This window comes from Sitodiplosis mosellana, unplaced genomic scaffold, assembly GCF_009176505.1.
Source record: "Sitodiplosis mosellana isolate CC-2019 unplaced genomic scaffold, AAFC_SMos_1.0 Smas_scaffold_12, whole genome shotgun sequence".
NCBI classification, from domain to species: Eukaryota; Metazoa; Arthropoda; class Insecta; order Diptera; family Cecidomyiidae; genus Sitodiplosis; species Sitodiplosis mosellana.
The window spans coordinates 2091955-2107263 of record NW_022595254.1 but is presented as its reverse complement, the minus strand read 5'-3'; the positions used below and the strand labels follow the sequence as shown (position 1 = coordinate 2107263).

General features: G+C 37.4%; 1 protein-coding gene across 1 annotated transcript in view; it reads left to right on the top strand.

Moving 5' to 3' along the window:
• Positions 1-15309, top strand: part of LOC129567787 (neurogenic locus Notch protein) — a 99174-nt gene that overhangs the window by 59731 nt on the left and 24134 nt on the right. Inside the window, exons 3-4 of the mRNA XM_055445074.1 lie at positions 9269-9540; positions 9672-9873. Coding sequence (XP_055301049.1) covers positions 9269-9540; positions 9672-9873 — 474 coding nt within the window. The remainder of the gene's footprint in view (positions 1-9268; positions 9541-9671; positions 9874-15309) is intronic.

The following is a 15309-nucleotide window of genomic DNA, read 5'->3' as shown; positions in this document are numbered from 1 at the left end:
TTCTTTGAACGTGTTCAACCGATTAGCAAAACACTCACTCACACTCTCTCGCACCCGATTCATTTGTCTTCTGTTTATCATTAGCTGTTCGTTTCTTTATCGCTCTGTCCATTTTCGCTACCTTCGATTCTTTGTCGCTGGATTCAAATCGAAAGTAATGTCGAAACGGCAAAATTCAAGTCAAAAGGTTTTTTTCAGTGATCCGATCCGATCCGATAACAGTTTGATTTTTTTAAAATTTCGTTCGACATGATTACAGATCGGACGCGTTTTCGCCCAATCTTTTGACACAAACGCGTGCACCAAAAGCCGCGCGATGCCAAAAACGCTCTCGAAATTTTAATAAGCATCGATCTGCTTTTTATCACGGTGCAAATCAATCGTTTTCCAATTTTTGGGTGTCAGTCATTTTTTTCTACTTCTAAATTCTCTCTATACTTAACAAATTGCTCGCCTGAAAGTTTCTTTCTCTCGTCATTAAATTTGGAGAAAGAAAACCACTTGAGCTGCTCAAACCTAATGGTGAGACCTAAGTAGAAGAATTTCTTTATTGGTCCAATAAATTGAAATTTTGTTTTTGGACTCACAACCAATGCCGTTTTGCGTCATGGAATTTTCTAGCTAATTTATTTAATTTTCGGGTTTGAATTCGCTTATTAAACCAATTTAGCGCCGCGAGTCGTTTGACACGCAAACCATTTACTCAATTTGAAAGCAAAATTTGTGCCCGTGAGCAATGTATATTCAAAACGTCAAACCAACTCTCAATCTCACGGCACATTCTTTACACACAGACGGCATTGTTTTTTTCGTCTCTCGAGTGGGTGATGAAGTTGATATTGTAATTTGAATACTTCATTTTGTGATCTGTTTGTTATTTTTTTTCTGCTTTAGAATTCCAATCGATCGAGTTGGAAAAAAGTGAAAGAAATGCTTCTCACCAAAATCGAGACAGAAACGAAATGGCTTATTAAAACAATTCGTTTGTCTGTTGCGTGCTGTGCAACGATTTCCATCGCGTTTTTACACCCGTGTGTGCCATAAAAACGGTCTAAAAAATGGAAACCCAAATAAATCGAATGATTTTATTGTTTTATTAATAGAATCGAAAAATTATGATTGAACCGACACATGGTGACACAACGCCATGGGAGACATAGACAACTCCAGATGGATATCAAATTTCAGATGCTTCACTCTCTTGGCGTTTGAATATTCAAACAATCTTCAAATGGTCAACTTCAATTCGGTGTGTTGATTAAATCAAAAGATTTTACTCGAAAATTTGATTCTTCGTTTTGTCTTCTGAAAAAAATCGACTTCATTTTTCCGGTCTTTAGCAAAAAAAAACCAACGGAGTAAAAAATTAATTTGAATAATGTACTGTGCTTAATGGCGTTCTGGTCAGGTTGAAACGACGATTGTAATAAATCGAAATTTTATTCATTACGAAATCAAATGGAGTTCAAAGCTTTCAACGGAAGATAGAATGTCATCATTTAGGAATTTTAAAATGACCTCTGACAAATCATCAATTTAATATCGTCTCTCAGCGAAAAAAATCAGAAGTCAAAGTCGTTTGTTTTTTCTGTTTCTTGTATCATAAAGTGGATCTTGTTTTGGATGTAGCAAGTGGATATTTTCGGGTGAAATCCGATATTAGAAATTGGCTATTGACCGTTTAATCTCGCTTTCATCGTCATCGCTTCGTTCTTTCGCTAAAAACCCATCAACATTTTTTTAAATCAAGAATCTCGATTACGTCGACGAGAATGTGAAGGGAGAGAAAGAAAAAGAAGAGCATCGAGATTATTTCATGCATGTGAAGCCATAACATCTCCGCATACACTTATGATTGAAATGCTGTCTTCGATACGTGTATTTACTTACAGAGCAAGAACCGAGAGTGAGTTCAATGCTTTGTTGAAATTGAAACCAATCTAAATACGTGTTATAGGAAAATCGAAGAGCCGAAGAGCTAATCGAAAATTTTTCATAATTTCGCTTACATATTTTTGTTTTGTTTGGTTTTCGGTTGGCATGAGTGTGCGTTCGGTTGGTTGGTTGAACGCGCGAGTGCGCCGAGCGTGAGGTTGAATGTGTGAAAAGAATTATATCGGTGCTGAAATTGGGGCCCATTGTTAGCGTACACATGTATCATATGTGAGCTAATAATACGGTCAAACTCAATTGAATACAAGCGTGTAATGAAAATTCTTTGTAAAAATGAAGATGAAGAGGAGGATGGAGAAAAAACGATCTATGAAAATGACTATATTGCGTTATTTGGTTAGCACTTGTGTTGGCTATGTGGAAAAATTAACACATATCCGAAATTTATTTAAATTTTATTCATACATTTCGGTTTTAATCGACATTATTGTTTGCCTTTGACTTCAGTTCTATCCATTTCGAACACAATTGACATCACACTTGTGTTATGGCACACGATTTCTCGGAAATGCCTACAAACTCTTCTTTCTTTATTGCTCATCGCCAAGTCATCGCTTATTCAGCCGTTGGTCTCTTTCGCACCACATCGAGATGAATTATTTATATGGCGGCTCATGGGATTCGTTTCGAATTCGATTCAATTCGAAAATTGCATGAAATTTGAAACTCCCCACACATTTAGCCAAGTACATCGTTCAATAAATAAATCATAAATTCACGTAACTTTACAATTCAAGTTCAATATCAATAGATATACATAGGCGAACAATACCGCCAACGTAACGCATACCAATCCCGGATTGAAAGTTGAAAATTGAAAAAGCCCATGAAAGTTTGATTTGAAAAATTGCCGCGATCCATTACGGTATTGAGTCGCTAGTGCTCGTTATACATATGATAAATGCTCGCTATACATTGTAACAAAGAGGCTCTTATTGTGAGATCAATCTTACTCTAACAAGAGAATGGACCCGTAAACACAGGGGGAAAAAAGAGTATTTGATGCGTGATTCGAAACGTCAAACACGTATCGAATGGCTGGAATCAATCACACAATCGAGTCGTGTATTCTTCTCACTTGTGTGCCTGCGAGCGCGTTTTTTCAAACCTCTTTCTGCTTTTTCTACCTCGTATGATCGACACTTTGATCGATTCCTGGTGTTACTAATCGATTTAATGTTATAGAACATGTTATTGAATCCCAAAGTGCGATATGCATTCCCTGTCATCGCCTTACATCGTCTGAGGCGTTCGTGTCCCATTGGAAAATAGTTAAAAAATTTCCATGTGCGTGTTTCCTACTCGCGGTCTCCACTCTCCATCCAGATGCCAGACCATGGATTAATTTTTCTTTCCTCTTTCTCTTTTGTTTCTCGCTTTGTCTGTTCATACACTTTTCGACGATTTTAATGGGCACTGCGATTCAATAATTTCAAATGTCGTTGGTGATAAATTGGATTGGCCTACGCAATTTCCAACTCCTTTATTTACGTTCAATTTAAATCAAAAATTGAACCACGGACACCGAATAGAAAATAGTTGATAAAAGGAAATGATGACAGATACAATACTGGTTTTGTCGTGTATGAACAGAAAAAAAGGCTCAGATCCTAAGAAATCGGTGTGAACGATCCAAATGCCCACATAGAATCATCCAAATGAACAAAGAGAGAAAGACAACCAAGCCGTACTTATCGAAAAGAAATTCGATGCATACAACAACAATTCCACCAAATGAAGCAGTCTCTTCTGTACTCACTCACATTCACAGTCAGACAGATTTGTTTTTATTAAACAAAGCGAACACAATGAACGCATCGCATGCGCGCGCGAGTCTTCTCTCGGCTCGAGTGTGCAAAAATCAATTGGCAAACAACAGCTTTTGAAAAACATACAACATTGACGCGCAATTGCTTCGCTTTTATCGTATGGTTGATCTTTCATTTCTTTTGTTTATCCATTTTCCTGGCATTTTTGCTAATTCATAAAGAGCCAAGTGAGCAAGTGAGCGAGCGCGCATCCAACGAATATATTTTTTTTATTCCGTAATGGATATCGATCGGATATTCTAACTGCCGTTTGAGCAAGCGTTTCAATTTTGTGAGCCCTGATGGGTGCGTGTGATACGAGTACAGTCATCAATCGAACTGCATAAGAGTATTGCTCTCAACACAGCAAAAAAAGACAAATTGCTCCTCCTTCTCTCTAGCTACATTTCTTACTGTGTTTTTTCTGTGATTTTTATTGATCTTTTTTTTGTTCCTCGATCAAATGTCCATTCAAGTGGAAAAATGGCTCTTTTTTTGAACATTTAAGCATGATACTTTATTGCTCGTTCATGTGATATGACCGCTGGAGAAGAAGAGAAAAAAAATAACGTATCATGGGCTCAATTAAGGAAGTCAACAGGATTCCTTAATTGTTTGACAGTCAAATTGAATCGATATATTTGTCTTTCAATTAAAATCGAACGGAAAACTAATGACATTTGTGCAATTTCAACCACAATTCATTGCCTCGCAATGAGAGACACTTTTACGAATGAAACAGAGAAGAAGAAAAAAAAACCAATCGAATCGAATCGTTTATTTCTAGTTTTGAAATTGGTCGATCGACATCGGCATTATCATCGATAAATCATTTCTTAAGAAAGAAAAAAACACAGCACTCCATTTAAAAAGCCATTAAAGTAAATAAAAGAACTGGAAACCGATTCGGCGCTGTTTCATCTGCATCATAGATTCAAGTAAATTGGTTGGTGTTTGATTTAAAAATGTGAACGTGCGCGCTCAACGCTCGACATACAAAACTAGAAGCACAACCAATCACAACAATATCACAGTGAGGAGTGAAAAAAAAACACAGATAGTCGACATAATGAATCTAATCCGAACGTATTTATTAAACAAAGATTATGTAGTGTAGTGTGTGCACGGTGATGACGCGACGTCAATGGCAGCAGCCCCAGCAGCATCAGCAGCAGAACCTAAGCTTAACCGATCACACTTCAAATAGAACAAAAATAGCCACAGATTATGAAAATGCTTTTTTTCTCGTTGGCTTTAAAATAACAGACGGAATAAATTTCCAACATTTCGATACAGATTCAACACCGAAGAATAAAAACAACGACCGCATACAACATTATATTATTGAGTGCTTATATTCGACACACCTTAAGATCATTTTAATAATAAAATGTTTGATTATGCTTGTTGATGTGTCGTTCGTTCTCTCCTTTTGTTCGCATTCGTGTTTCGGTGTGCGATTGTGTGCGCGCTCTTCACATTTCATATTAGGTTTTTTTGTTTTGTTCAAATTGGATGCGAATCCATACAATCTCCACCACAATAATCTGCAAAAATGCTATAACTATGAATTAATCGGCAAATAGAATTCCAGATCGAAAATATTGCGCTTTTAAACGAATCGATACAATAAATAAAGATCATCATATCGATTGTCAGAAAATTACCAAACCGACCCTGTAGGCAATTACAATTTACCGTTTACCTACTCGTGTCTCTTTTCCCCGTCCGGAGAGTTCGGAGAAGTTTCGGATTGGGCACACGAATGGGTTAAACAAATAACACATCGCATTCTCTGAAATCGGAAATTATCAATTTAAAAGGTTCGAATTGTTTGCCCGTGTGGCTGTTGTTGTTGGCCGATGCGCAAATTAACCAAGGAACTCTCGCACGAATTGCCATATTTCGGTTCAGTTATGGTTGCATGGCGTTTTAATGATGTTCGCTTTTGGGAGTGTTCACACCAAAATATCTTCTGCACATATGCAAAAAGGAGAACGCATAGGCGACTCACTATAACCGTATTAATAACAATAATCATAACATTAATAAAGATAATGATAAAGCATCCAAAAAATAATCATTTTTGCGATTCACCTCGTTTTACGTTTCTTCTGCTGCTTTTTAATCTTCTTTGACTTATCTCGACAACTTTCCGGTCGTTCTCCTGTGGCACTTTATCATGAAGAGATTCGAGCCATCATGTGCACACATAAGAATGTATCTTTCTTCAACCTCAATTTCATATTGCTTGCATGCAATGTGACACACGGGTCAACATCTTATATCATTCAAAAAGACGTCAGTCGCATCATCTTCTCCTCGTTTTTTTTGTTCACCCTTTTTCCGCTCACATTTTGAATGTTGAACTCTTTCAAAAACGTCACAAATAATTACAAAATAAATTATCATAAATTTCCACTCGTCGACTGTAGAATGGCAACCCACGAAATTGACTCAAAGCAACGGCGACATCAAGCCAAATAATGTTTTAATTCGATTATAATAATGTACCGAAATGAACGTTATTAACATTTTTAATCCACTGTAAAGCAGTAAATTCGCCGAAAAAAGTGAATAATATTCACTGAACATAAAGGCGAGTGATTTTAAGCGCATATTTTGTTATCGTTTTCAGTGATTCCGCCGAATTTTCGGTTCCATGCACTTAGTTTAACATGTGTTGCGTGCTCAGTTTCAACGAAAATCGCATTTAATGCATATCACATGAGGCTCAGCGACGCCGTGCAATCAATTTGGAAAGAAAAAAAGTGATCATTTGCGGTTACATTAAACAGCCGAATTCCAAAATGTGTTTGAAATTACCCAGAAAAAATGAATGTTGACAAAAACCAGCGTTACTCGCACTTTGTAATAATCCTTTATATGGGTTTAACCGTGGATAATTTAATGACATCATACGAAGTACAGTTGATTTCATATGAGTTTTTGATTCCTCTCCCTCCGAAACACAGAGAGATAAAAAAAATACCAAAATGAAAATCCTCGAATCTCCAAATACACCAGATGTGCTGTGTGACAAAGCCGAAATTCTGAAGCTGCTTTCAACCTTTCTCATCGACAAAAATGCTCCATTGATAAATACAAGCATGCATTTTATATTGCATCACTGTTTGTGTTTGCGTTCAAAAACTTTTGATTAAGTCGTAAATGAATTGCATCTTCAAATGCGTTGTGCCGCATCAAAAAGTCACATAAAATTTTTTTTCGGTTCACATTGTCGTGTTTCTTACACGCTAAAACAATAACGATTATAAAGTACAGATAAATATATGGTTCAGTGTAATGTAAACATTTGTTCAAATGGTTGTGCGGCTTTCAAGTCGAAAGAGAAAGAATACAAAATTCTTTGGTGATTGCATTTTTATGACACTTTCGTTGGCATGCATTCATCTTGGTTGCATCGTAAAGTGTATATGTGTGTGAAAGCGGCTAAATTAAACCGACTTTAATAATTTAATAATCATAAAAACGCACCAGCCTTCAATTTACACCTGATTCCATTCAAAATATTTGCTCTTCTAATTGGGATACTAAAGAAAAAGAAGGCATCATTCGCGCAATGAAATGCGTTTGTGTGTGAATTTGAAAGTTTTCTTTCAGTGCAAGAACGGAATTTATTGTTTCGATCGACCGATTCCTTTCACACGATTGCAATTGTCGCACAAGTACTTTGCATGTGCCCTTGATTCCGATATTCGCCACTACAGCCGTTGATTATTGTCATTATGTTTTCGCGTAGCGCAGCGCCATGTGCACATCGAATCGGCTTTTGATTTTATGGCAATTCATGTACCGTCGATGGAAACACCTTTCTTGTAGTGATTTTGCCTGTGTGAACGCACAATCGTAATGAATTTTTTCGTTTATTTTTCGAGTGACTGAGCTTGTTAACGAACGGTGAAGTGTCTTTCAATGGAATCGTGCTATGACCAGTTTTGCATGCAATTTGTCCATATGATCATGCTAATGAACGTGATGAAATTTATAGTTGATTTTTTTGCTGTTTTGTTCCGTTGTTGATGCGTGTGCACGCATTGAATTGTGATCGATTCACATCGAAACCAGATGAATTTATCAACCGTCACCATTGATGAAGTCACTGAAATTCATTTAAAAAAAGGAACAAATTAAACGATTAATACTCTTTTCCATGTGATTAAAATTGAAAGGTCTTTCTGATAGTGACCACTGAAGCAAACGACAGAAGAAAAAAAATCGTACGCTGCAAAAGAAGGCTAAACAACGCAAGTGCAACGCACAGCCATTCATTTTGGGTCAAATTTAAAATGCATCAGCCTGTTTGGTTGTTTTTCCTCCGCTGCGATCGCTTCGCATTTTTAACAAAAATTTTAGAAGCCCAATTTTTAATGTTGCTCTTTTTTTTCTTTCTCGTATTTATTTATTTCCCTTCGTTCGCATGTTTTGTGAATCAATTTTCGTACGTTTGTTTAATGAACAAACGAAGGAGAGACACACAGAAATGGAGAAAGAGAACGAAAACAAAAACGGATCGAATGTGCCCATGATCGAATTGTGTATACAAAGGCAACAACGAAAAGACAAGATTCACAGTCGGTCGATTTGACATCTTGGTAAAATACGCTTATTTGGATGGAATGAGACTCCTTCAGTGGCTTTCTACATACACTCAATCATTGAATAAAAATGTTGTTCGATGCAAAGCCCAACACAGAATTCCACATCGATATTGTTTGCATTGTTCTTGTCGTTGCTGCTGCTGCCGTTGTTGCTCTGTCGTTATTGGTTTTGTTTTATGATATATTTTTTTTCGCTCCATCCTCGAATGAATCAAGATCGGATGGCCGATCGTGAAGAGCTGCTATGGCTGTGTATACGATTATTTATGTGCACAATTTTTGGTGCGCTTTATTAATGACGTGACATTCAATATCTGTGAGACGTGAGCGCAAAACCAATTTCGATCCGGATTATTCCTTGCGGTTTGCCTTTTCCATGCACAAATATTTATTGTTCTCTCTAGCTGTTTCGTTGTTGTTGTTGTCGTTCAATTCCTCCTTTTTAATGGCTTTTATGGAACAATTCCGCATTTCCAGTGTCGTAATCGCTTAGACGTTCAGCACACAGCTCGATTATGAAATATTTATTGATGAGTTTATTTTCAATTTGCCAATTCCGTTTCGATTTTCTCTCTTCTTACCAATCGATGACCGTTCAATAAATTTTAAAATGTTTCAACAAAAACACTTATTGACATATTTTATTGTTTTTGCGAACATAAAATGTTTTGTTCTAATGACATCAAACAGAAGCGACAATCAATTCTTTGATTACTTTGTGCATTCAATGGAGAAAAAAAATATACTTTAAGCAGAACGAAAAATTCATTCTGCTGAACAAACACTTTTCAAGCTTAAAAAATCGATTCCCAATTAAATTCACATAAATATCAAGCCCAAATGACATTTTATTCTAATGCTATTCTTCTTTCTCTCTATTTCTAGCTGTACAACCCGATATGTTGGAGAATTTTGTGAACATTTGAATCCATGCCATACCAGCTCGGGACCAAGATGTCAAAATGGTGGTGTTTGTGAAGTTGACTACACAACTCCAGTGCCTGGATTCAAATGCCGGTGCCCAATTGGCTTCACAGCTTCACTGTGCGAAATCTCTGAACGCAATGCATGCGACTCGGGACCATGCCAAAACGGAGGATCATGTCATTTGAAATCACTTCAGGATTATGTTTGCTCATGTGCTCAAGGATATACAGGTGAGTCAATATATATGCATCTTGTGATGCTTCACTCTTTTTATAATTTTACAAGCAAAATTCACTTGAATAATCGATATTTGATGCTCATAATTTCAACTAACCTAACCAAAATTCCGATTCATTTCCAGGCAAATATTGCGAAAAGCAGAATTTGTGTGCATCATCGCCGTGCAATAACGGTGGTATATGCATTTCATTGCCCGGTGGCGATTTCAAATGCAATTGCCCGAAAGGATTCAAAGGGAAGACGTGCTCCGAAGATGTCGAAGAATGTATGTCTATGCCGTGCCAGCACGGTGGAACTTGCCGCAACACACTTGGATCTTATCAGTAAGTAGCCCTTTCATTCTCCCAACAACCAAAAAAAGCACCGCGAAGAGTAAAAGCGTATATTTCATGAATGATCAATAATCGAGATTAACAAAAAGTGAAAAGGTTCCGTTACCGTTTTAATCGTTGTTGAACAAGCTTCACCCAACAAGCGAAAGTGCATTCAACTGCGATTGTTTTTATTGCTTGTTGTGTGCTTATGAGAATTCGTTGCTATTTTAAAACCATTGTTATTAACACTGCTGGCTGACGGATATCAACGGGATTGCATTTGAATGGTTCAACAGCGGTTCATTGCAGCCATCCACATTAATGTGTGTTGTACATGTGTTAATACAAGAACACAATTTGTAGTTGTTTCACATGTTGCGATATTGTCATGTTTGCGTGTATGTTGCCTTTTTTCCCTCTACTGTCTCTTTCTTTTCGTCCATTTAATGTCGTTCACAGTCTCTAGCATTTCACCATTTGGACTCTCGACGACTCGTCGGTTTTGTTTGCCACTTATAAAAAACCATTACAAAACTTTAGCTGGAAATCCAATTACAGTGAATCTTCGTTCATTTCATTACAAATTCTGCTTACCAATTTTATTCGTTCATCGTTTTTCATTAGCAATCTGAACATGGAATACATAGCAAATTATGCTCAAAAGCGAATGGATTTACCTTGTCATTCCAGCTTCGAAATGGTTGTGCTTTGTTCGTTCGCCTTTTGTCAACTTTTATGTCGTCGTCTTCAACAACAGCAACGCTGTCATGTGTTTTTTCTTCGCTCTCTCTCTCTCTCTCTCTCTCTCTCTCTCTCTCTCGGATTTTCTGTTTATTATCTGATTCTCTATCTACGTAAAACGTTACGATAATGCTCATAAACTAGTTCTATCATCGCCGATTTTTCGTGTCCGCATATGGCCACAAGACCGTCCTATTCAAACGAAATAGTTCACCTTTAATGGAGTAAAAGAGTTGTTGTGTATTCAACAGGGAATTTCAACCGATGTGAATTCTTTTATTCATATATTTGTTGACGATGAAATGGCCGATTTTGATGATAGATCATCATTTTTTTTTGATGGAACAAATCACATTTTTGACGAGAGCCACAGATCCCTTGGTACTGTATTTAGTTGGTAAACCCACCAACATCGCGTTTAATATGCGCGTTCATCAGCGTGTGTTTCGAAGCTAAACGTTAATGACACGAACCATTTCGAAGAAACTTTGGTTTGATCAAAGAAATGTGCTGATCGCTCCGTTTGATTGGACAGATTTTTGTGAAGAGTGTCGTCGTCGTCGTTGCCGAAACACGCGTTCGAAAGGACACAGAAAAAACTCGAGCACGTACAAAAAAAATTAAATTATACATACCATTTATGTTTTACGATCGCTTTGAGACGTGCTTTTCTTCGAGTCACAAACACATGAAGCAAATCTCACCAGCTAGAACAATAGTGTTCGCTCCACAAAATGTGATCGTGGAGCACAGCTTTTTTCTTCTGTTCGCTTTTGATTGGCCATCATTGAGCAGTTTTTTTTTCTGCGTTTTCATCAGCCACTTTGATATTTGTTCGGTCGAACAGAATCCATTTTAAAAGAGGTAGACAAATAACGTAGCTGTGTTTGTTAGGTAGAAATTATATGAAATTTTTTTCTCTCCATGGATTCGTTTTTGGATTGACTGTATATACATATTTTTTTTGTTTTCTTTTTATTATTATTATCATCGCCAACATCATCATCAACATTGATGTGTTCTTTTTTCCATTCTTCTGCGTTCATATCTCCCTTGATTATAACAATTTATGTGCTCTTCTTTGGCTGTTGCGTTATATGCTCTTTGTGTGCGCATGATGTGCTGTACAGTTCGTACCGTTTTTTTTCTTCACTCGTTTCGTTTCATCTTCTTCTATTCGGATGGTCAGAACCCTAAATGGGAACACACAACAACGCCAAAAAAGCAACGACAAATCTCGCGCAGTGAAAACGGTTGGCAATGAAGGATCATCGAGAATGAACTGCATGGCAAAATGGTACTTTTGTACCATCGCAATGAAGAAAGAAAGAAACAAACGAACAAGATGATCAAGCAAAACCCATAAATATTTCACATTGGCAACGAACGAGTGATGAAACACACACAAAAACTGTAAAAAGCACCGAAGAAATTTTTAAAAGTAAAACCGAGCGAAGCAAAAAAAAAAAGTTATCAGAGAAAAACGCAACAACAGCAACAAAAAAAACGGCTAGCGGTTGAGAATGCACAGTGCAATTATGGCATTACTCAACTACTGTGCTCTTTGCACTCACACACACACACGAACGCTTCGCGTGGCCGTTGCAAACCATCATCTAAATTAGATTTGTGTGTTCCAACCCGATGAAGAGGTTTGGATAGTTTGTGCGATGGCGCGCGTGTTTTTTCTTCTTCTTATCGATGGGTCAATGCAACCAACTCCACGCATATCATCGCTCACGTAATTACAATAATTTAGCAAAATCAATTTTTAGTATTGTTACACCGGTTTGGATCGTGGCTACTTGTTAAGCCCTGCAGACTTTTAGCGTTATTGCCGATTCTTATGTGAGTGTGCCGCACACCGAAAATTGCAACCGAACTCATTCAATCCACTCATTACTCGGTCGCGTTTCATCAGAATTTTTTTTAGATAAAATAGTTTTTTAATCGTTCACGTTTTTTCTTACCATCGCTCAAATTCGGTAGCATTTTCCAACGACGTCGTCGTCATCGACCGTGCTTTTTTCGAGTCTGCATTTTTTTTTCGGATGATGCGAAGAAGAAATCAGGCCAATATCACTTGGTAGTTTATTCTCCTCATAAGAATCATAATTTTTTTTCGTTCTCATTCATTGCTTATTACCCTTTTGGGCATTGTAAGCCTTTAATCATTTCCGTTTTCGTTCGTGGCTACTGATCTTCACGCACACAAATCATCAATTGAGACCGCTTCGCAGTCCCTTGGTTCATTATATTCCATTCTCTCGTTTTCAATTAACCATCCCAAATGGCACTCAGGTTCTTGATCTATCTATCTATCTCTGCATTCCAATTCGAGAGCCATTGCACTTCATGTTGTTATTTTTTGTTGTGATTATTACTTAAATGGAAAATGGAATCCTGTATCGAATTCTGTCTTTGGTGTCAATGAGAAAAAAAACTAAGAACGAATCCAATGCAAACCGGCAATCAACTAATGTGAACCATGATTCATCATTTCTAGTTGTGCATATTCGTGCACCCTTTTCCGATTCAAAGGCATAGCGTAAAGCCATTAAACCTTCTACATCATGAATGAAGGTGATTTTCTCCCATTCGGTCGGGTCGGATTGTATGGTTTGATGTGACGGTGATTAGCGTTTTGCGCAAGCAGGAAACGACAGCACTGCAAAATCTAGATTCATCTCAATCAATGCTCTCCACTCTGACACGCCAATCTGTCGTTCTTTGCCATTTCAAATTCAACTTATCGCCGATGAAATATTTTGATTACGAAATTACCGTAAAAATGTTGAAAATTCTGAACGCTCGATTAAAAAAAAAAAGACAATTTTTCGCTCGATAAAAACCTCTTCTTCTACCCTGTCAATGTGCCACGAAGCGTCGGACCACGGTGAAAAAAGATTTATGCAGAAGATAGTCTTGTCAGTTAATTGACTTCTAATAGATTAAAATTTGACGTATGTAGCGAAATAGCAGCGACGGCACGATGTTGCGCTAAATAAAGTGATTCAATGAATGAAGCGGGGAAAAAACCATTTGAATGGTAACTCATTGCAATGGGTACGGACGAATTGGTCAAGTGTAGTTTTCAACAGCAATTCCAATTGACAAATGCGCCAAAGCATGCCGCATTCAATCTAGTTCAAATATTCATTTGACTTTGTGTCCTACATAATTTGGTGATTGAATTGATTAAATTGCAACAATGTTTCAGTCTCAAACAGTTGCAGGCTGCAGCTAATCAAAATGTGAATTTTTTTCGTTGCAATTTTGTCGTGTGAGTTGGGAGCCTAGAGTTACAGAATATTGCTTATTTCTATTTTCCATGTTATTTGCTCCAATTACAGCATCAAATGCACAATAAAAAGCAAATGTTGTGAATGGTCTTGTTTGCGCGAAAATATACTACGGCAAATGATTGCCGCAACAATTGCAGCAGTGTGCTAGAGTGACGTTTATATAGCGTGGGATCAATTAATTAATTAATTTTATTTGTAATTTTACGATCTCAATTGCATTGTATTCTAGAAGCCACGCGAGTGTAGCAAAGAAGAAAAAAAACTGCACTGCACCGTGGCGGCAATTGTGCAGATATTGTTGCACATGCACTGCTAACACATTTGTGTTCGCATTCACTTTTCACATACTGATCACAACAGAGCCGTAATGATAATCATTTTCATGTTGATTTACATTTTTAATCCTCATTTTCGTTTGTAACACACCATTCCGGAGTGTTGCAACATCATTGCCGCGCGCGGTATGAACCGCAAGCACAAAGATCACTTTGGCTGATATGAATGCACGGCCGACTTTGAGCAATATTGATTTGTTTTTACTTCTCTTGTTGTCGGTTGGCCGTTGGCACGCCCAACTCCATTTCGATGTTCGTGTTAAAAGCGAATAATTGTATTTTATTCGCATCATCAGCACATCGAAGCGTTTCAATTAAGATTAAAGTGCACTTTGATTCTGCATCGGCCACTAATTGATTTCCATTTTTATGCTACAATGGATTCTGAGCTCGAAATCATTTGACAGGTGCCATTCAAATGTGGCTGCAAATATCAAATAATATCGCGTCATCGCCGCTCGAATCATTATTTTTTACACCGTTTGTCGGCGAGTGTATTGAAAATGGTTCAGCAGCTCGTGCCAGGCTGTAGCTTTAATTACTCATTTTGGGAATTCAAAACCACTCAATGGTTCACCCATTCAATTCGCATTAAAAGTGTTTAATTAGGAGGGGAAAAAAGAAGAGAGAAAAACATTGAGCAAAAAAGAATGCGCCATTTATAATGTTTTGACAACAATGACAATTTGATCGCCATTGAATGTCACAACAGAGCGATCCCATTGCGGCGCGCAAGCAGCAGCAACAGCAGCAACAATAAGAAAAAAAAGAACGATATCCATGCACACGATTTGCGCGCTTGGTTATCGATTTGAAATGTCGATTATAGCCATTAGATGCAGTGCGCGCGGTAACATGCACGGAGCATAAGACCAGTAGCTGCCGTTAAATCGCTCTGGTTGTTATTGTCGTCGACGTCCTTTAAATATATAGGTTTTAGATTTTTAATGATGATTCGCTACCAAAATGCTATTTAAAATTGGAATCTTTCATACGATACAGAGAGAAAAAAAAGAACGAAAAAGAAAGTTACGTCACGACTTTTTCTCCTCTCTCTCTCTCTC